General features: G+C 35.8%; 1 protein-coding gene across 2 annotated transcripts in view; it reads right to left on the bottom strand.

Annotated features, from left to right (window-relative positions):
• ACAP2 (ArfGAP with coiled-coil, ankyrin repeat and PH domains 2) overlaps positions 1-23,873 on the bottom strand; it is a 157,989-nt gene that overhangs the window by 90,244 nt on the left and 43,872 nt on the right. For both annotated transcript variants that reach the window (XM_037024133.2, XM_073231868.1), the window contains exons 2-4: positions 15,014-15,071; positions 7,356-7,475; positions 6,519-6,572 (exon numbers count right to left, since the gene is read on the bottom strand). In XM_037024133.2, the coding sequence (XP_036880028.2) occupies positions 6,519-6,572; positions 7,356-7,475; positions 15,014-15,071 (232 nt within the window). The remainder of the gene's footprint in view (positions 1-6,518; positions 6,573-7,355; positions 7,476-15,013; positions 15,072-23,873) is intronic.

Below are 23,873 nucleotides of genomic sequence, written 5' to 3'. Positions count from 1 at the left end.
AATCACAATATAGATAGGTCACGGGAAGGGCAGTACAGCACGAAGAAGACAAGTAATGACTCTATAGCATCTTAATAAGCTGACTGCAATGGGCAGGGAGGGGGAGTGAGGACTTGATAATATGGGTGAATGTTGAAACCACAATGTTATTACTGTGAAAACTTCATAAGATTGTATATAAACGATACTTTAATTAAAAAAATTGCCTTCACCCTATAATGCTATATTTAAAATTTCATTTTAGAGAATGCTACTAAAGTAAGGCATTTTATATAACTAGGCTTTTCCCAAATTTTAACTCTGAGATCCTATCTCTATCTTACAATAAATAAATGCTTTGTAATCTCAGATTTTTTAAATTAAGTGTTCTATTAAAGCCCCTTCATTTTACAGTGGAGAAAAGTTAAGTTTAAAAAATCAAATGACTTCCCGAGGATAATATTTATGCAAGTACTCGGGATGCAATAGTAAACAAGGCATGTGTCATCCCTATCTATATCCTAGTAAAAGTGAGGTATATACAGTATTTTGATGGGGGAATAACCTTTGCCACAAATATAAAAGTTCTGATTTAGGTACACACAAGTCATTCCTACTAGGAAAAATTTACAGTGAAATATTTGTTAACAAGAAACAAAAAGGCCACGTAAAGCACACAGCAGCAACTACAGAAGGAAAGACAATTAAAAGAAAGTAAACAAAGGTCTCATAATTTCTTACTTAGATCTATTATTAGGACAATTTCTGAGATCCTGTAAAAAGGAATATGGGAATAAAATTAGAAAGGCACTAGACATCTGGGTATACTATCAGCATTCTCTCTCTCTAAGGAGATAGAGTATATATATATATGCATATAAAAGTATCTATGTAAACACACATAAGCTCATGAACCCATAACCTTCAGACCTCTAGGCAGGCAGGCAAACAGTAATCTATTAGTTTGCAAATTATCTTTTTAAAACAACATAAATTTGATGGTCAAAACAGAGTTCCTGAAGTTTTTTAAGTGTGAAGAACAGTAAAAGAAAAATTTTAAGAACATGAAATACTTTTAATTGCCTACTTGGTGTGTGTTGTCACTGATTTAACAAATTTTTATTCATTTAATGAGCATAAAAAAACACTCAGAGTTTTATAAGTTAATAACATCTATCTCAATCATGTCATGAATAGCTCCTTTCAACCAGTACTCTTCTAGGTGGCATTAGCAGAGATGAATATAACAAAGGGCCTGCAGTCATGGAACTTTGAAGAACAGACGATAAAAGAAGCACCTACATTTAAGAACCACACCATATAAGTATACATGATCTCGTGTGTGTGTCTGTGTGTGTGTGCATGTGTGTGTGTGTGTGAGAGAGAGAGAGAGAGAGAGAGAGAGAGAGAGAGAGAGGAAAGGTAGAATGATAGAAAGCTACCACAGAGTGGTCAAGGAAGAATTTTCTGAGCAGTAGTGACCTAAGTAAAGTGAGAGAAAACTGTAGAAAGAGAAGGAATACCATACGGGAACCTAGCCACACACAGAGATGTGGAAGAAGAACATGCAGAACAGACAGCAAGTGCAAAGGTCTTAGAATGAGAATTATTTTGGTATGTTCAAAGAACAACAAAAAGTCCAAGTGGCCACAGCCAGGCAGAGAATAGAAATGAGATCAGAGAGTTTTCAGAAGAACCTTGATCATAGGGCTTCGTAGACCAAGGTTAGGATTTTATTCGGAACATAAGAGGGAGCTAGAACAGTGGAATGCTGTGAATGAATTTATATTTTTAAAAGTTCTTTCTGGGTGCTATATACAGTAGTCATTGTAGAAGGCCAAGGAAAGAAGAGACACAATCTGGGAAGCTGTGGTATAATCCTGAACAAGAGGTAGTAGTAGTAGTTTAGATTTGGAGGTGGCAGAGAAACTACTGATAGTTGGATTTGGGAATAGTTTTTTTGCTAGTATGTTGGATATGGAGTATAGGGCAAAAAGAAAAGTCACAGAAAAAAGTTTTAAGGATAAAAATCATTAAGTTGCATAATTTGCTTACTAAAAATATTCTCAAAATTATAGCCTATATGATTGCTGTGTTGGTTGGCTGGCCTTCACCACTGCATCGCCCTTCCACAGTCTCCTCCTCTATACAGCCAGGGGCCAGAAATCTACAAAGTACATTTCCCAGACCCCCAAGCAAGCTAAGAGTTTAGGTTCTGCCAATGGAAGCAAATGTTAAGAGGCAGAAGATGAGATAAGGAGAAATCACTTTTTCTTCCGCTGCTGTTCTGACACAACCACCAGTGAATAACTGCGAGCTACTTCAACTTTTAGAAGCATCAATGACCAATCCAGGCAGTGTCATTAGAATGTCATCCTTAGCGCTTGCAGCAGCAACAAAAAGGAAAGTTCCTGGCTTCCTGGCTAGGTAGCAATGGCAGTATTCTCAACAGTACAGTCCTTATAGGCTCTGGGTAATACCACTTTCCCTTTTGTTCCTCCAGCCCTAGGGTTAATAATACTTCCCACTTTTACTAATATCTAGATGGTATCACCTTAACTTTATTCCTCCAACCCTTTCAATACTTTGTAACCAATTTACTATGTTAAAACCTTCCTATCAGAAATACCTGAAGTGTTTCTATTTTCTGGAGTTTATGCCAACAGATACAGTAAATGAAGAGATTTTACTCTCCAGAGACTACTTGCACAAATTTTGCTCCTCACAATGACCTTACATATAGGAATGGCAAATTTTATTAGTCCCTTCTTACAGAACAGTACACTGAAAAATGAAAGTAAGTAAACTGACCAAAATTATACAGCTAATAACAGTGGAGCCTAAACTCTAAGTTGTCTCTGTCATATCATAATTATTAAATATTAATTTTTTTACACTATTAAAGTCATTAACACTGATTGCTTTCAATCTTAGAAAAAAAAGAATACATTATTGGGATCAGTTCAAGAAGCAAGCTGCACACTAGCACTAAAAAAAGTAGTACAGTCTCTATCTTCTTGAAGCAAATTATAATAATATACCTTGCTTAAAACAAACTTAATTTTTAGAGATTTAATTAACTCTGAAAGAGTGATTTATAAAATACTTCAAAGATTTCTTGACAAGAAAGCTTCCGATATACATTTAAACAATTTATTTACCAAAAGACTGTCTTAACCATAACTTTTATAAACTATAACAAAGAGCAAGATATTCTTAAAGTGTTAAAAAGAAAGACACAGGCCCAACATGGTGTCACTTCTGTTAAGCAAGTCACCAAACCAGGCCCCAATACTTAAAAACAGTTACAGTATCAACATCCCCAGAATGCAGTCACTCAAGAATTTTCTGGTCAGCATCACCAATTAGATAATCTATCACATGAGCCTTTGCCATCTTCCCCAAAAGAAGAGGGAATCTGAATTATAAGACCTCCTGCTCTGCCCCGCAGAGAAAATGACCTTGCCTGAAACAATTTACTTTCTTTTGCTAATGATTTCCCTCCACCCTCATTTCTATAAAAACTTTCCATTTTGTACAATTTCTAGGCGCATCTCTCTACTTGCTAGAGGGGATGCTGCCTGGTTCATGAATCACTCAATAAAGTCAATTAGATCTTCAAATTTACTTGAGTAAATTTTGTTTTTTAATAAAGCAGTAATGTAAGACTTATTGATTTAAAGAAAATAGACAAACAGGACTATTACAAATGATAACATATGAGAAAACATTTGACCTATTACTGTTAATTTAAAATCAACATCTTTTATCAAAAATAGTCCTCACTGTATTAGACTTTAAAATGTAAAGCTTACAAATCTAAAAGATCACTTAATTTAAAAAGAAATCAATATACTATACATCGACATCTAAATTCACTAGAAGGCAAAAAGCAAAGTAATTAGAGGTCATTAAAAACAAATTGATGAAAAATATTAGAGCTAATACCATAAAACTCTCAGAAGAAAATGAAGGGATAAATTTTCATGATTTGGAATTTGTCAATGATTTTTACTACGACCCCAATAGCAGGAGCAACAGAAGAGAAAATAGATCAATCAGACTTCATGAAAATTAAAACTTTTGTGCATTAAAAGACATTACCAGTAAAATGAAAAATACCTACAGAATCAGAGAAAATATTAACACATCATAGAGTTGATAAGGGTTTTATATCCAGAATATAAAAAGAATTCAGCTAAAAAAAAAAAAAACAATTTAAAAATGGGCAAAGGATTTGAACAGAGAACAATCGTAACCATGGCAGGAGAACAATAAATACATGAAAAGATCTGAACTACAATTAAAATAAGTAGTATCCTTAATGTGTTGACCCCCAAAAAAAAGAAAGAAAATCAAATCAACCTAGAACCAAGAAACAGCAAATTTGATAAAGAACGTAAGTACTGATACTCTTCTCAGTGACAGCCACTAATAATTTTGAAGCACTGAATAGTTATGACAGTCATATATGACATATGACAGCATTTAAACATTTATAAGATGCATATAAAACAAAAATTAACTCAAAATGTATTAAAGACTTGAATGTGAGACCTGAAACTATATAACTCCTAGAAGAAATACATTGGCAGTAAGTTCCTGGACATCAATCAGTCTTGGTGATGATTTTTTGGATTCCAAAGTAAAAGCAAAGGCAACAAAAACAAAAATAAAAAGTGGGATCACATCAAAATAAAAAGTTTCTGCCCAGCAATGGAAACCACCAACAAAATAAAAAGGCAACCTACCAAAGGACAGAAATATATCCAAATCACATATCTGATAAGAAGTTAATATTCAACAACTCATACAACTCAGTAGCAGAAAAGTCAAACAGTCCAATTAAAAAATGGTAAGAGGATCTGAAGAGATACACATATCTGATAAGAGGTTAATATTCAACAACTCATACAACTCAGTAGCAGAAAAGTCAAACAGTTCAATTAAAAAATGGTAAGAGGATCTGAAGAGATAAGTTTCCAAAGAAGACATACAGATGGCTAATAGGTACATGAGAAGATGCTCTCTATCACTAATCATCAGGAAAAAGTAAACCAGAACTACAATAAAATATCACCTCACACCCGTTAAAATGGCTATTATAAAACAAACAAAAATTAACAAGTCTTGGTAACAATGGAGAGAAAAGGGAGCACTCGTACACTTTCATAGGATTGTAAATTGGTGCAACCACTATGGAAAACAGTATAGAGGTTCCTCAAAAAATAACAGAACTACTATATGACCCAGAAATTCCACTTCCGGGTATTTACCAAAAGAAAATAAAAACACCGATATTGAGAGATATATGCAGCCCCATGTTCCTTGCAGCATTATTTACAATAACTAAGAGATGGAAATAACCTAAATGTCCATTGATGATGAATGGATAAAAAAGTGTAGTAGAGATATACACACATACATACATACACACACACACACACAGTGGAATATTACTCAGCCATAAAAAAGAATGAAATCTTGCCATTTGTGACAACATGGATGGATTTTGAGGACATTATTCTAAATGAAATAAGTCAAAGAGGAAAAGATAAATACCATATGATCTCACTCAGATATGGAATCTAAAAGATAACCAAAAAACAACTACAACAACAAAAAGAAATCTGCGATGGATATAGAAAACAAGATTCGTGGTTGCCTGAGGCAGTGGGTGGATGGCAGACATAATGGGCTAAAGACATAATGGGCAAATTTCCAGTTATAAAATGAGTAAGTCACAAGGATATAACCTACAGCATGGTGACTATAGCTAATGTATTACACATCTCAAAGTAGCTAAGAGAGTGGGTGTTGAACGTTCTCATCATAAGAAAAAAAATTTTTGACTATGTATGGTGATGGATGTTAACTGGACTTACTGTGGTGACCGTTTTGCAATATACACAAATATGGACATTATATTGTACTCTTGAAACTAGTATAACATTATGTCAAGTATACCTCAATAAAAAAAATTTTAAGAAGTATATATACCTTATAAGCTACCATATTTTCAAGTAAACTTTTACAAAATTTATAAAGGAATTTCTTGATACTCCAGAAGTAATACATTTAGCCCCTCACTCTTGAAGGATAATGGCCTTAAACACACATATCAGTGGCTCAAAGAATACAGAAGTCTTTAATAATGGCAACTGATTAGACAAAGGGGATATATTTTTAAATATTTCAAAATACATAGCTAAATTTACAAAGGTGATGTTTGCTTCTTTATTTTTGAGAAATCTTGAAGTAATTCCTTAAAAACTTACAAAGGCACTACTTAAAGGAAAAAAATAATTTTTCTGGGTATGTACTTTATTGATATTAAGTTCACTACATTAGAATGGAAAATAAAATGTATATACTTCTCTTTCTCTCTCTCACATACACACATATATTTTAGATCCACGCAACTAAAAAGCTGACAAAACAAAGTTATTAAATTACAACTTCAGTAATTTTATAAAATATTTCAAGAAAAATACTAAATTTTAACATGGTCTTAGTAACACCTACTTATTGATACTTACTGTGTGAAAATTTATCATTTCTTGAAGACTGTCAGAAAACTTGGTCAAACTTGTCTATGAGAAAGAATCCAAAGAAAACCAAGTCATTTACAAGCCACAGAAATAGGCCACAAATATGCTACCTCAGAATTTTTGACAGAAAGATAAAGTTACATTATAAACAATAACATTTACTTTCAATGACAATTTCATGGCATTTCCTCATAGGCATGCTCTATAGAGAGGTCAAGTCTGCATATATTAACAGTAACACCCTAGGACAGTCAAAGAGAAGTACTACCCTATCAATAGTATGCTAACAGGGAGGAATGGCACATACAAACCTAAATCTAAAATTGTGTATCAAGACTGTGCTCCTTTAGCATCTATGAATCAAATAATCAAATAACCACATCCATTTCTTCACCAGTTAGCATTACTCATTAAAGAAATATGATACCACATAGTGTACCAAGGGCCTAAGCTAACCCAGCATAGCTAGCTGACCAGAAATTTTTCCTATGCAGTGCCCCATACACAGCTGGATACTATTCCCATGTTAATGCTCTCTGCTTGCCCTCATAAGGACTGCTAGTAAGCATGATCCTACTCTCCCTGCTCAGGTCCTCTTGTAGATGGTTCAGCTCGTCTAGCAGCAAGTAAACTTATATTCACAATGCAAATCAACCATCAACTTCTAAATATCCTAGAAAACAGGATTATACAAGATAGCACTAGGTGACAGCTTTTCTACTTCTAATTTTAAGGACCAGTGTAACTATTAGGAAAGTTTAAAAGTGCATAATTCCTTAATGTCTTGTTGCATTTACCATTTTATATAATTTTAACAATACTAACCTCAACTACAGCATCATTACTAGAATACTGTGCCAGGTCGCGAATTCCATTCATGAATTGTTTATTTGCAACACAAAAGGCCTTTCCAGTATCAATCATTGCAATACAAAGCTTCACAAGCTGAAAAAGAAAACAATACATCAGGCTGAAAATAATTTTACAAATTACCTAGTTGAACAAGTGTTAGCAGTAAATATATGAGTTAGCTTAGTTAAGATAAATTATGGCTCATTAATATATCCAAACAGATTAACTGAACATTGTTCTTTTTTTCCTCTGGCTTATAAAGCAAATTCATAGTAAAGCTGTACCAAAAAAGTTTATCTTTCAGGGGAGAGACTTTCTGATTTAAAAAAACATACATATATTTCATTTTATCAAGTCACATTCAATCTCATAAATTAACTCTAAAACTTTAGTGAGCCTTTCTTAGAAGGAAGAAAGAGAAATTCAGGCAATAATACAAGTCATATGATAAAAGATATTTAATTTTCTTTTTTAACTGGTATGTTGGAGGAAAAGGGATATGTTGGGTTAGTCATGCTGACCATTCCAATATCAGTCGATCAAAGCAGATGTCTGAATTGATTAATCAACCATTTTTCTCCAATGCCTACTTTTCTAAGAACTGTGCTAGGTGTTAGGATTGAGCTTTTCCCCCTTTCCTCCTTTTCCTTTTTCACCTTTCTCTTTCTAACACTCCCTTTCTCCCTCCCTCCCTTTCTTTTTTCTGTTCCTTCCTTCTTTCTCTTTCTTTTCTCTCTTTCATTCAGACACAGAACATTTCTTTAAACAAATAAAATCTTGGGTGGATGTCAAATGTAAAAAAAAGATAAAAGTAGAGCTGCTCCAGTGGAAGAAGGGAAGGATACTCAAGAAGTGGGAAGGGGGAAACACCAAGAGGAGAAAGAGCCCAGAAAAACACTTTAGAAACACCTAAAGGACCTCAGAAGTGTAATTTAAAACTGCTGCCCTAGGGCCTAGAGGAACAGAAATTAAAAACACACTTTATGTTCCCAGGCACTTTAATTCTAACTGGTAGAAAGCAGACAAATTCTATATAGCACAAACACAACCACCAGGCATGACAAAACCATGCATGGGCAAACAAAGGAACAATATCTAACCAGGACTATGGGAATTAGGGAAGGATTCCTCAAATAGGTTAACACATGAGAAAAACCCTGCCGACAAACAGGAATTAGCCAATCGGATGAGTGTAATGGGGAGTTACTACTCCACGAAGAGCATGTGCTAAAGTCCAGAAGCTTAAACGAGCAGGGCAAACCAGAGGCACCAAGTAGCTTAGTACAGTATAAAAATGTGGGTCAAAAAAGTGTGACACTGAAAAATGTATACAAGGGCCAGATCAGGAAAAGCCTGTGTGCAATGCTAAAATGTTCATATTTTATGGGAAACAATTAAGACATTAACTGGGTGAATTAACCAGCATTCCATTTTACAATAAAGACCTAAAAGGAGAAAAAATAAAGACAAAGAAATAGAAAGAATAAAAATAAGGAGAGTAGACCAAAAACCATGAGAGGATGAATTAAGTCAGTAAGAAAGGAGAAAAGAGAAGACAAATTCACAAATTACAGTCAAGTACTCATGTACAGTTACATAGACTGTGTCTTACCATGCAGGAAAATAGGGGCTGAAATCCAGCCTGAGCTCTGCTTGCCAAGGGCTACATCTGCTACAAGACAGTAATTCACACAAACACACTAAACTGGCCAGCAAAAGACTCGTTTTCACATGTTGGGCCTGAACTAGATGAACCCTTGAGATAAGCCATGCGGAAAAACTGATCAAACTCCAGTAAAAACAGATGTTTGAAGCTCAAAAGGATACAGATACAGGAGTCATCAGCAAATACATGTATCAGTACTGCAGTGCTGTATCCTACATAAAAAGCAGATGGCAGAGCATGTAGAGTGAGAACACCATAAAGGAGACAGAAAAGAAAGACAGGAAAAGCAAAAAAACTGTTTCACCAAAGTCAAGAGAAAGAACAAAGTATTAAAAGATGGATGATGAATAACAGGTTTTGAATCCATAAAAATCAAGTTTTAAAAGACTTTAAAAATGACTTTTGACGGATAAGATTCCTCAAGGGAGGAACAACCTAAGACAGGCACAGTCGCAGGGGGGCCATCAGGTGAGAAATTGGGGATCAACAGAGGTGAGGCTTAGAACCTCTCCCCCCCCACCCCGTTCTGAGAGAAATCCGCTGCATCCGTGGATGTTTTATTGCCCTTGTCTAGCTTGGATTAACACATAGTCTACAGGCACACAACTGATCATCTACATTTGCTCTCTTACAACACTAAACTATGTTTTCTACCTTTATCTTGCATCTACCTACCACTTCAGCATTTTATTTAAAATAATAATAATAAAGAGAGAAATGTGGTATCCACGTATAAATCAAGTGTAAAAATCAAACGAATATTCATATTTGAACTGATTGTTTATAGTTCATAATGCATGATCAAAACCGAAAGTTTCTGTGAAGACTGCCCTTGTACTGTTCACCATGTAACTTATTCACTATGTAAGAATTTGTTCTCCATGTAAGAACTTGTTCGTTATACTTCAGAAGATTGGAGATTGACGAAAATTAGGCTTGGGGTGGATTAATGATTGTGCATTGAGTCCCCTGTACAGAATTTTATTGTTGTTAACTGTTAACAACCATTTGATCAATAAATATGAGAGATGCCCTCTCAAAAAAAAAAATGTATTTTGAGTTTCCACTGGCATCCCTGGCAAAAATAGTTTTAAGAAAAATGACTGGGGGGCTATAGCCAGATTACAGTGAGTTATAAACTATAGATGAAGAACATATAATGATAGATCAATGTTTCCCAATATATATTCTACAGAACATCCTACAGGAAATATTCTGTACCAAAATAATGATTATGTAATAAAATAAGTCTGAAAAACTCTTTCAAAAAGTTAAACAGATTTCTTTACTGCTAAACTTTTAAGAGCTTTTGGTATATTAATGTGTATAATGAATCCTAGATGAGAGGTATAATATACAGCATTTCTCAAAAATATTTGACATGGAAATCTCTTTAGATGAAGCACTCTCATAGGACCAATGTTCCACAAAACCTGCTCTGAGAAATGCTGTCCGAGACTAGCCTAATAGTTTGCTAATCACAAAAAATTGGATGTCTTAAAAATGAGAAAACCTAATTCTAAAATCCATACAGAGTAACCAGAATGCAAGAAGAGCAAAAACAAAAACAAACAAAAAACTGAAAAAGAACAATGAAGTGGGGACATTAGCCTCTGTGTTATTAAAACAGATTATATTAATGCAGGAATTAAGTCTGGTAATGGATATGAATAGACAAATTGATCAGTAGAATACAATACAGAGTCAAGAAACTGATTCAAATACGTAGTACTTGATTAAAGTAAAATTACAGCCAGTGGGGGAAAAATTATCCAATAAATGACATACAGACACTAGACACCTATCTTACAGGGAAAAAAGAAAGAAACTAAGTTGGATTCCAAACCCTCAAATTAATTTCAAATGGAATAAATATTTAAACATAAAAAAATTAAATCAAGTACTGACTTGATAATAGATACTTTGCCAGCTGTCAACATTCTTATTAGATGATAGTGATGACAGATATAACTAATATAAGCCTATAAAGAGAGGAGATTTTTACCTAAGCATAAGAATATATGTCAAGTTAGTCAAAATTATTAAGCTAGTGACCCCAATTCATTCAACATGTTTTCACTAAAGTAACAACTGTCATAGGCACTTTGCCAGATGATGGGCATACAAACAACTATTTGTTGGCTATCCTTGTCTAGTAACATCCTAACTCTCATGTTTAACCTATGCTAACTGTGTATACCACTTTGCAACACTGTTGTGCAAGACTGCTAATAATACAAGTAAAACATAAGACTTGGCACAGAGAAGTACACAACAAAGGAGAGGTTTTTTTCCCCCCTTTAAAGAGTTTGTCTTCAAGGAACTAACAGTTGAAGAGACACCATCATCATTAACATTCATTTAGAACTTATCATATGCCAAGAAACATGCTAAGCACATAATATGTATTAACACATCTCATCTTATTTTCATGGCCCTATGAGACAGATATACTCTTATTTTACTTATTTTCCTCATTTTGGAAATGAAGAAACTGAAGCATAGGAAGGTTAAGGAATTTGCCCAAGACCATTACAGCTTAATTAAGTGGTAGAATCAGATGAAATGCCGACAGTCTTGTCCCAGGCTTTGTGCTCTTCATATTAGACTATGCTACAAACCAAAAATTACAGTAATATAATAATTGAGATTTAAGTGCATGCAAGAAGCAATGCAATACAAGAAAAAAAATTTAAGTCTGGGTGTACTTGAGCTGTGATTTAAAGGGTATCTGCTTAACAAAGAGCAAGCAAATGAGGTATCACCTCACACCCCACCCATTAAAAAGACTAGGAACAACAAATGCTGGCAAGGATGCAGAGAAAGTGGAACCCTCCTACACTGCTGGTGGGAATGTAAATTAGTTCAAACATTGTGGAAAGCAATATGGAGGTTCCTCAAAAAACTAAAAATAGAAATACCATTTGACCCAGGAATTCACCCAAAGAAAACAAGTTATCAAATTCAAAAAGACATATGCACCCCTATGTTTACTGCACACTATTTAAAATAGCCAAGAAATGGAAGCAACCTAAGTGTCCATCAGTAGATGAATGGATAAAGAAGATGTGGTACATACACACAATGGAGTATTATTCAGCCATAAGAGGAAAACAAATCCTACCATTTGCAACAAACATGGATGGAGCTAGAGGGTATTATGCTCAGTGAAATAAGCCAGGCAGAGAAAGACAAGTATCAAATGATTTCACTCATCTGTGGAGTATAAGAACAAAGAAAAACTGAAGGAACAAAACAGCAGCAGGCTCACAGAACCCAAGAAGGGAACAGCGGTTACCAAAGGGGAGGGGTGGGGGAAGGTGGGTGTAGAGGGAGGGAGAAGGGGATTGAGGGGTATTATGATTAGTACACATGGTGTGTGTGTGGAGGGGGTGGTCACGTGGAAGACAGTGTAGCACAGAGAAGTAGTGACTCTGTGGCATCTTACTGATGGACAGTGACTTCAGTGGGGTATGGAGGGGACTTGATAATATGGGTGAATGTAGTAAACACAATGTTTTCCATGTGAAACCCTTCATAAGTGTGTATATCAATGATATCTTAATAAAAAAATTAAGAATTAAAAAAAAAACAAGAAAACAAAGAGCAAGCATTCCAGTGAGAAGATGCAACAGATACAGAAATTATACCTAGAAGAAACTGTGATGCTCTATGATGCTGCCAATGCCAGGACACCTAGAAGAATGGACAAATAATTGGACCTAGTCGAACAATGTCACTCATGAAGCATTATTCACCAGGAAGAGAATAACTATCGGTAGAATATATTATAAGCAAAATAAATATAAGCTAAGTCATCAAGCTAGTTTAACCTGTTGATGACATGATTTACAATGTTATTACAGGTGGAACTTGCCTTGCACAAAGTTATGAAACAAACTAGTATTGGGCAACCCCTCCCCTCCACTAATCCTTCAAAGTTACCACCATCAATAACAACCATTCCTTTTTTCTCTCAGGATCTCTTCTCTATGCTAACCCCTCATAATTCTAAAGTAAAAGGCATAGACAATAGTTTAAGAATTTGGGAGAGGTACATTTTATAAAGGATAAAGATTTTAACTAGAGAAACATAAAAGCAACTATGGAAATTTTACTTGGGTAGAAGATGATATTTTAAAAGATATCAAAGCTTCCATGATGCTCTTAGTAATATATACTCTAGAAAGGGCTTAGAGTTCTTAGTGCTAAATGCCAACACTTGTTTTACATTTGAATCTTTTGGTTTTAAGATGCTGTCAGTCTCCCAGCCGCAACCAAATGATGTAAAGGGGGAAAAAAATAAAGCTACTCATAAAAGCAAAATCATTAACAAACACGCTATCAGTGGATTCTACCTGTTTAGATACTTTAAATTTTGAGGTCCCTTCAGAACCACAAAATGTTTCCTATGATTTGGATACAGTTCTACTTCAAGAGAATAAATACCCTTATTACAGTACCCTGTGATTCTTTAAAAAACCTTGCCCTTTTATATACTTTCTCAAATATCTATCAGAAAATCAAACTACATGTTCTGTTGCTTACTTTAAGGGTTTTAAAACCTGTTTCAAAGAGTGCTTAAAAATAAACATAATACCTCAGGTAAAATAACAATAATAATCCCATAAATATAATTTTCAATAGGAAATAAAGTTTTTGAAGTAACACCCTTACCAAAACTGTTAACATTAATTTGTAAAAACACTTGCCTGGAAATTTGTTAGCATTTACTCAGAAAATTTCCAAGTGGCATGTGCTCCCCAAATGTGGATCCAGAAGTAGAGTGGTACAAAAGTGCACTGAACTAAGAATGAAAACATTTGGGTTCTAACCCTGGTTCTCCTTCCTCTACCTTGTGATTTGAAACACCACAAAAATGAAAAAAATGTACTGCATATCAAAGTACTTTGAAAACTACATAGTAGTACACAAAAATAACATTACTGAATATTTTCTAAAATTTTGATTTTTTAAAATATATACTATTGCTTTATATAGTTTATGTACTATTTTTATCACATACCATATGCATGTCTTTATGATTTCAAAGCCTTCAGACTAAATAATACATTTTATATTATTGCTATACAAAGTGGGGTCCATGGAATAACAGCATTGTTCCTCACCTAAAACCTGGTTGGAAACACACAATCTCAGATTTACTGAATCAGGATTTATTGAATTAGGATCTATTATTTTCATAAGATCCCCAATGATTCCTATGCAGAGTAAGGTTTGAGAAGTACTGATTTGTACACAGCAATACCATTTACAATAATAATTATATAATAGGAAATTATATTCAGAAAAGGTACTTCAAATGTGTGTATCTGATTTATCTCCATAAATTTTTTAGGAAACATATCTCAATAAGTAATGATAACTTAAGATCAGAAGCCATGTCTTACTCATTTTCACACTTCTGCCTTTATATAGCAGACAATGTTTCTTGGGTAGAGATTAAAAAAAAGATTATCAATCATTAGTATAGAAGGTAGGAATCAATTCATATTTACCCTTATATAGAATATGACCATTTAGTATCAATTATTTAAAAATATATTAAGCATTTCTGGCATTAGCTTTTAAAAAATGTAATGAGTACTTTAAATTTTATTTATATTTTAACATGTCACACCCAAATTTATAAACAAGAATGACAAGGTTATGTACGAAATCCAATAAGCATCAAAAAAGACAGGTGCAATCTTTTTGATGGAGATAAGGAAACAAACTTCCACCAATATAAATGATGTCTAGTAAGCTTTGAAGTCAGACATGGTTCAAATTCTTGCTCTGGAACTTAGATTTTTAACAAGCTACTTAATGTACGTAGCCTCAATTTGCTTATGTGTAAAATTCATGGAGATAAAAGAACATGAACCACCCAGCATTACAGACACAAATCATTATTTAGGGAAACCAAGAATTAATGTTTTAAAAGTAAAAAAGTGAAATTTACCTTATCAAGTTTTAGCTCCAATTCTGCCACATCTCCTTCTACCTCTTCCAAAGCAGCCCTAGAAAAATTAAAGATAAAACAGGTTGTTTTATGTACTTAAATGTAAATGTATACTCAGTTCTTGAAAAATAACTCTAAATGAAAAGAAGTAAGTTCAGACATCACCTTCCCAAGAGGTGGGCCCTTTTGAAGCCTCTTCCCCAGCACTTAGGCTGGATTACCTGACTTCTGTGCCCCCACAGCACCTCATGCATATGTCTATCATTGTTTATGTCTCTCACTAGCATGAGCTCTCCACACCAGAACAGAAGTGTGGCAGAATTGGACGGCCAGAAGTGTAGAAGCCAGAAGTAAGATCTCTTCCAGAAATGATATCACCAGATATGAGATCACCAGTTGTGTGATCAGCCAGTGATGTCACTGGAAGTGACATCATTGTGGGCAGCTCACAGGATGTGAGCCTGTGTATATAAACAGTGCTGTTTATATACAATGAAATAAATCTGCATCACTTGTCCGCCATAAGCAGTCAGTGAGCCTCCTGTCATCCTAACTTTGGTTTCTCTATCTTTCTTGCTGTGTTCTTTTTTTTTTTTCCTCTGTTCTTCTTAATCTCCACATCCACTCCTCTCAGGTTCAGCTGGTTTGCATAGCTGGCCAACGCATATAGACATCAAAATGTTTCAGTCCAAGAAATAAACTCCATAATTAATTACTTTGTCAAAAACTCTCATTTAAACTTTTAACCTTTAACTTGATTTAGCTTGATTCACCCTTCATGTTCGTTCAAGCAAAGAAGCATTTTGATATGATCAGTTTAAGATCTGATTTAATCATTGGTCTCTATTAAATATACAGTTTGATAGAAAGTTCATGTATATTCTTCAATCTTATTTCATTATGCAATTCTAATAATATACTTTAGTGAAACAACTCTTTTAAAGAGAGCAAGAGTTTACGTACTAAAATAAGAGAGAAAATGTGCTTAACCTATCATTTAAACATAAAGTCTTTAGTAGTCATACATTCAAATAATCTGAAGTTTATCTTGAGGTTCTTCAATTCAACATTCCACCTTCTCTAAAAATGAGTCTCTGTCCTTAGTCATCTAAGATGTCTGCGAAAACCCATATCAATTGGTAAGTGGCTAGTCTAAGTCAGCCTGGTTAATTGATGAATATTCCTTAGTATAAAAATAAAAGTTATACGGGGAGAAGCCAAGATGGTGGCGTGAGTAGGGCAGCGGAAATCTCCTCCCAAAACCATATATATTTTTGAAAATACAATAAATACAACTAATCCTAAAAGAGAGCCCAGAAGATACAGCACAACAGCCAGGCTACATCTACATCTGCAAGAACTCAGCACCTCACGAAGGGAGTAAGATACAAGCAGCGGGCCAGCGAGACCCAAGCGCACCCCCCACCCCAGTCCACCGGCGGGAGGAGACAAGTCAGAACAGGGAGAGAGTGGAACCCCAGGACTGCTAAATACCCAGCCCTAGTCATCTGCATTGGGAACACAGACACACACTGCATGGTGTATTGGATATTAGGGAAACAGAACAGTAAAATCTGCGAGCGGGTCCCCACAGCCAGTGCCCCAAGGACAAAAGAAAAGTGACTGCTTTTTGAAAGACTTAAAGGGACAGGGACTCCACAGTGGGATGGACCTGTCCCAGCACACTCAGCCCAGCAGCTGGGAATCCTGGGGAACTCCAGGAGCCCTAACCCCCAGAATGACAGTGCAGCTCTGAAGACCCTCACGGCAATAAACAGCCTCCCATCCATTCCCCCTCTGGCGCAGACCCGCCATAGCAGGGGAGCGGCCACAGGAGTGGCCACGCCCACAGCAACCACCCAGAGCCTCCTCCACAGCCGCCCAGCCCAGAGTAAGAGGCCCTGCCAGAGTGCAGCAGCCCAGCACAGACAGAGGAAGCCAGGACATGGCACAAAAGGTTGCCATTCTCACAGGAGAGCACACACAGCACGCCTGTTTCTCTCCGCGGGGCTCTGGGCTGCCCTGACGGCAGCCCTGCCCTTTGCAGCTCAGGAAATAAAACTGAAAGCTGCTCACCGTGTGTGGGACGTTGTTCTCCCAGCTCACACATGCACCAACTGCCTACAACTACCTCTACCATCATGTAAAGGTAGAAGAATTTGATCCAGTCCAGGATTACTCAGACAACTCCTGAGAGGGAGCCTGGGGAGATAGATTTAACCAATATTCCTGAAAAACAATTCAAAATAAAGCTGATAACCATGCTGATGGACCTGCAGAGAAATATGCAAGAGCTAAAGGATCAAGTTCAGAGGAAGAATACAGAAATAAAACAATCTCTGGAAGGACTTAAGAGCAGACTGGATGAGGTGCAAGAGACCATTAATGGGATAGAAATCAGAGAACAGGAACACAGAGAAGCTGATACAGAGAGAGATATATGGATCTCCAGGAATGAAAGAATATTAAGAGAACTGTGTGACCAATCCAAAAGGAACAATATCCACATTATAGGGGTACCAGAGGAAGAAGAGAGAGAAAAAAGGGGTAGAAAGTTTCTTTGAAGAAATAATTGCAGAAAACTTCCCACAGCAGGGGGAGGAAATAGTCTCTCAGACTATGGAGGCCCACAGAACTCCCTACACAAGGGACCCAAGGAGGACAACAAGACACATAATAATTAAAATGGCAAAGATCGAGGACAAGGACAGAGTATTAAAGGCAGCCAGAGAGAGAAAAAAGGTCACAGTAAGAAAAACCCATCAGGCTATCATCAGACTTCTCAACAAAAACCTTAGAGGACAAAAGAGAATGGCATGATATATTTAATTCAATGAAACAGAAGGGCCTAGAACAAACAACACTGTATCCAGCATGATTAGCAATTAAATATGAAGGAGGGATTAATCAATTCCCAGACAACAAAAGCTGAGGAAATTTGCCTCCCACAAACCACCTCTACAGGATATTTTAAGGGACTGCTCTAGATGGAAGCACTCCTAAGGCTAAATAGATGTCACCAGAGAAAATAAAATCACAGCAAAGAAAAGAGACCAACCAAATACTAACTAAAGGCACAAAATAAAATCAACTACTCACAAAAGCAGTCAAAGGAAACACAAAAGAGCACAGAATAAAACACCTAACATACAAAGAATGTAGGAGGACGAATAAGAAGAGAGAAATAAAGAATCATGAGACTGTGTTTACAATAGCTTAATAAGAGAGTTAAGTTAGACAAATAGTAAAGAAGCTACCCTTGAACCTTTGGTAACCACGAATCTAAAGCCTGCAATGGCAATAAGTACATATCTTTCAATAATCACCCTAAATGTAAATGGACTGAATACACCAATCAAAAGACAGAGAGCAACAGAATGGATAAAAAAGCAAGACCCATCTATATGCTGCTTACAAGAGACTCCCCTCAAACCCAAAGACATACACAGACTAAAAGTCAAGGGATGGAAAAAGGTATTTCATGCAAACAATAGGGAGAAAAAAGCAGGTGTTGCAGTACTTGTTTCAGACAAAATAGAATTCAAAACAAAGAAAGTAACAACAGATAAAGAAGGACATTACATAATGATGAAGGGGTCAGTCCAACTGGAGGATATAACCATTATAAATATATATGCACCCAATATAGGAAAACCAACATATGGGAAACAACTACTAACAGAATTAAAGGAGGAAACAAAATGCAATACATTCATTTTAGGAGACTTCAGCACACCACTCACTCCAAAGGACAGATCCACCAGACAGAAAATAAGTAAGGACACAGAGGCACTGAACAACACACTAGAACAGATTGACCTAATAGACATCTATAGAACTCGACACACAAAAGCAGCACGATACACATTCTTCTCAAGCGCACATAGAACATTTTCCAGAATGGACCACATACTAAGCCACAAAAATAGCCTCAGTAAATTGAAAAAGATTAAAATTCTACCAAGCAACTTTTCAGACCACTAAGGTATAAAACTAGAAATAAATTGTACAAAGAAAACAAAAAGGCCCACAAACACATGGAGGCTTAACAACATGCTCCTAAATAATCAATGGATCAATGACTAAATTAAAATAGAGATCAAGCAATATATGGAAACAAATGACAACAACAGCACAAAGCCCCAACTTCTGTAGGACATGGTGAAGGCAGTTCTAAGAGGAAAGTATATACCAATCCAGGCATATTTAAAGAAGGAAGAACAATCCCAAATGAAAAAAGTCACAATTATTGAAATTGGAAAAAGAACTACAAATGAGGCCCTAAGTCAGCAGAAGGAGGGACATAATAAAGATCAGAGAAGAAATAAATAAAATTGAGGAGAATAAAACAATAGAAAAAAATCAATGAAACCAAGAGCTGATTCTTTGAGAAAATAAACAAAATAGATAAGCCCCTAGCCAGTCTTATAAAGAGAGAAAGAGAATCTACACACATCAACAGAATCAGAAACAAGAAAGGAAAAATCACGACAGACCCCACAGAAATACAAAGAATTATTAGAGAACACTATGAGAATCTATATGTTAACAAGCTGGAAAACCTAGAAGAAATGGACAACTTCTTAGAATAATACAACCTTCCTAGACTTACCAAGGAAGAAACACAAAATCTAAACAAACCAATTACCAGCAACGAAACTGAAATGGTGACCAAAAACTACCCATGAGCAAAACCCCTGGGCCAGATGGATTTACCACGGAATTTTATCAGACATACAGAGAAGACATAATACCCATTTTCCTTAAAGTTTTCCAAAAAATAGAAGAGGAGGGAATACTTCCAAACTCATTCTATGAAGCCAGCATCGCACTAATACCAAAACCAGGCAAAGTCCCCACCAAAAAAGAAAATTACAGACCAATATCCCTGATGAACATAGATGCAAAAATACTCAATCAAATATTAGCAAACTGAATTAAAAAATACATCAAGAGGATCATACAACATGACCAAGTGGGATTCATCTCAGAGATGCAAGGATGGTACAACATTCAAAAATCCATCAACATCATCCACCACATCAACAAAAAAAAGGACAAAAACCACATGATCATCTCCATAGATACTGAAAAAGCATTCAACAAAATTCAACATCCATTCATGACAAAAACTCTCAACAAGTACCTTAACATAATAAAGGCCATATATGATAAACCTATAGGCAACATCATACTTAACAGTGAGAGGCTGAAAGCTTTTCCTCTGAGATCAGGAACAAGACAGGGATGCCCACTCTCCCCACTGTTATTCAACATAGTACTGGAGGTTCTAACCATGACAATCAGACAAAACAAAGAAATTCAAGGAATCCAGACTGGTAAAGAAGAAGTTAAACTGTCACTATTTGCAGATGACATGATATAGTACATAAAAAACCCTAAAGACTCCACTCCAAAACTACTAGAACTAATATTGGAATTCAGCAAAGTTGCAGGATACAAAATTAATACACAGAAATCTGGTGCTTTCCTATACACTAACAATGAACTAGCAGAAAGAGAAATCAGAAAAACAATTCCATTCACAATTGCATCAAAAAGAATAAAATACCTAGGAATAAACCTAACTGAGGAAGTGAAAGATCTATACCCTGAAAACTACAAGACACTCTTAAGAGAAATTAAAGAGGACACTAGCAAATGGAAACTCATCCCATGCTCTTGGCTGTTAAGAATTAATATTGTCAAAATGGCAATCCAGCCTAAGGCAATCTATAGTTTCCATGCAATCCCTATCAAAATACCAACAGCATTCTTCAATGAACTGGAACAAATAGTTCTGAAATTCATATGGAAACACCAAGGACCCCGAATAGCCAAAGCAATCCTGAGAAGGAAAAATAAAGTGGGGGAGATCTCACTACCCACATTCAAGCTCTACTACAAAGCCACAGTAATCAAGACAATTTGGTATTGGCACAAGAACAGACCCACAGACTAGTGGAACAGAATAGAGACTCCAGACATTAACCCAAACATACATGGTCAATTAATATATGATAAAGGAGCCATGGAGATAAAATGGGGAAATGACAGCCTCTTCAACAGTCGATGTTGGCAAAACTGGACAGCTACCTGTAAGAAAATGAAACTGGATCATTGTCTAACCCCATACACAAAAGTAAATTCGAAATGGATCAAAGACCTGAATGTAAGTCATGAAACCATAAAACTTTTAGAAAAAAATATAGGCAAAAATCTCTTGGACATAAACACGAGTGACTTCTTCATGAACATATCTCACCGTGTAACAGAAACAAAAGCAAAAATGAACAAGTGAGACTATATCAAGCTGAAAAGCTTCTGTACAGCAAAGGACACCATCAATAGAACAAAAAGCCATCCCACAGTATGGGAGAATATATTCATAAATGACAGACCCGAAAAAGGGTTGACATCCAAAATATAGAAAGAGCTCACATGCCTCAGCAAACAAAAAGCAAATAATCCAATTAAAAAATGGGCAGAGGAGCTGAACAGACACTTCTCCAAAGAAGAAATTCAGATGGCCAACAGACACATGAAAAGATGCTCCACATCACTAGTCATCAGAGAAATGCAAATTAAAACCACAATGAGATATCACTTCACACCAGTAAGGATTGCCACCATCCAAAAGACAAACGACAACAAATGTTGGCGAGGTTGTGGAGAAAGGGGAACCCTTCTACACTGCTGGTAGGAATGTAAACTAGTTCAACCATTGTGGAAAAGCAGTATGGAGGTTCCTCAAAAAACTCAAAATATAAATACCATTTGACCCAGGAATTTCACTCCTAGGAATTTACCCTAAGAATGCAGGAGCCCAGTTTGAAAAAGACAGATGCACCCCTATGTTTATCAGAGCACTATTTACAATAGCCAAGAAATGGAAGCAACCTAAGTGTCCATCAGTAGATCAATGGATAAACAAGATGTGGTTGGTACATTTACACAATGGAATATTATTCATCCATAAGAAGAAAACAAATCCTACCATTTGCAACAACATGGATGGAGCTAGAGGGTATTATGCTCAGTGAAATAAGCCAGGCGGAGAAAGAGAAGCACCAAATGATTTCACTCATATGTGGAATATAAGAACAAAGAAAAATTGAAGGAACAGAACAGCAGCAGAATCACAGAACCCAAGAATGGACTAACAGTTACCAAAGGAAAGGGATTGGGGAGGATGGGTAGAAGGGAGGGATAAGGGGGTGGCGAGGTTGTGGAGAAAGGGGAACCCTTCTACACTGCTGGTGGGAATGTAAATTAGTTCAACCATTGTGGAAAGCAGTATGGAGGTTCCTCAAAATGCTCAAAATAGAAATACCATTTGACCCAGGAATTCCACTTCTAGGAATTTACCCTAAGAATGCAGCAGCCCAGTTTGAAAAAGACATATGTACCCCTATATTTATCAGAGCACTATTTACAATAGCCAAGAAATGGAAGCAACCTAAGTGTCCATCAGTAGATGAATGGATAACAAAGATGTGGTACATACACACAATGGAATATTACTCAGCCATAAAAAAAAACAGATCCTACCATTTGCAACAACATGGATGCAGCTAGAGGGTATTATGCTCAGTGAAATAAGCCAGGCGGAGAAAGACAAACACCAAATGATTTCACTCATATGTGAAGTATAAGAACAAAGAAAAAACTGAAGGAACAAAACAGCAGCAGAATCACAGAACCCAAGAATGGACTAACAGTTACCAAAGGGAAAGGGACTGGGGAGGATGGGTGGGAAGGGAGGGATAAAGGATGTGGATGGGGGGAAGAAAGGGGACATTATGATTAGCATGTATAATGGTGTGGGCACAGGGAGGGCTGTGCAACACAGAGAAGACAAGTAGTGATTCTACAGCATCTTACTATGCTGATGAACAGTGACTGTAATGGGAATTGTGAGGGGGACTTGCTGATGGGGGGTGTCTAGTAAACAATGTTCCTCATGTAATTGTAGATTAATGATACCAAAAATTAAAAATAAAAATAAATAAATAAAAGTATATGGAAAGAGCATGTTCTCAGTTCAAATTCTGCTCCCCCACTGACTTTTCTAAACCTATGGTATTTTATCTAAGTTTTTCATCTGTAAAATGAGTATATAAAGAGATGTCTATTTAAAAATTTTGTAAGGGTAAATGAGGGACTGTCCATATCACTGACTCTAGTATATACTATGACACAAAGAACAAAATCAGTAAGAGCTTTTTCCTTTCTCTTATCTTTGCATTCTGAGGTGAGTTTGCCTCCTAATACTTCTCTTCATTAATGCAAGCATGAGAACCATTCTGGAATACATATTTAATAAATGAATGAATAAGTGAAATAAAACAATCTATATGACAGTCCTTCAGATACTGCATGTCAGATATTTTTCTCTTTCAACATTCCCAAATACTTACTGAGCACATTACTTTCATAAATGGGCAAGGCATTAAAGGCTAATATTATAATTTCTACCCTCCACAGCTTATAATTTAATAAATCATTAAAATTTGTTCAATTATTCACCTTTAAAAGTTATACATATATTAACACTAAAATAAAACTTATGAATAAGTAGTAAAATAAGCAAAACATAAACAATGTTAAAGGAAAGGGAAAAAAACAGAAGGTAGTCAACAAAGTCTCACTGGACTATACTATAAGCAGGGGTCACCAACTGATAGCCTGTCAGGTAAGTCCGCCCCATAACTTGCTCTGTATAGCCCATGAGCTAAAACTGTATATTTACTTTTTTAAATGGTTGAAAAAATTATTGGAAAAATAGTACTTAATGACATGAGAAAATTATATTGTAGTCAAATATCAGTGTCCTTAAACAAAATTTTATGGAAACACA

This window comes from Manis javanica, chromosome 3 (assembly GCF_040802235.1).
Source record: "Manis javanica isolate MJ-LG chromosome 3, MJ_LKY, whole genome shotgun sequence".
Lineage (NCBI taxonomy): Eukaryota > Metazoa > Chordata > Mammalia > Pholidota > Manidae > Manis > Manis javanica.
This window is presented reverse-complemented; position numbering and strand designations above follow the sequence as displayed.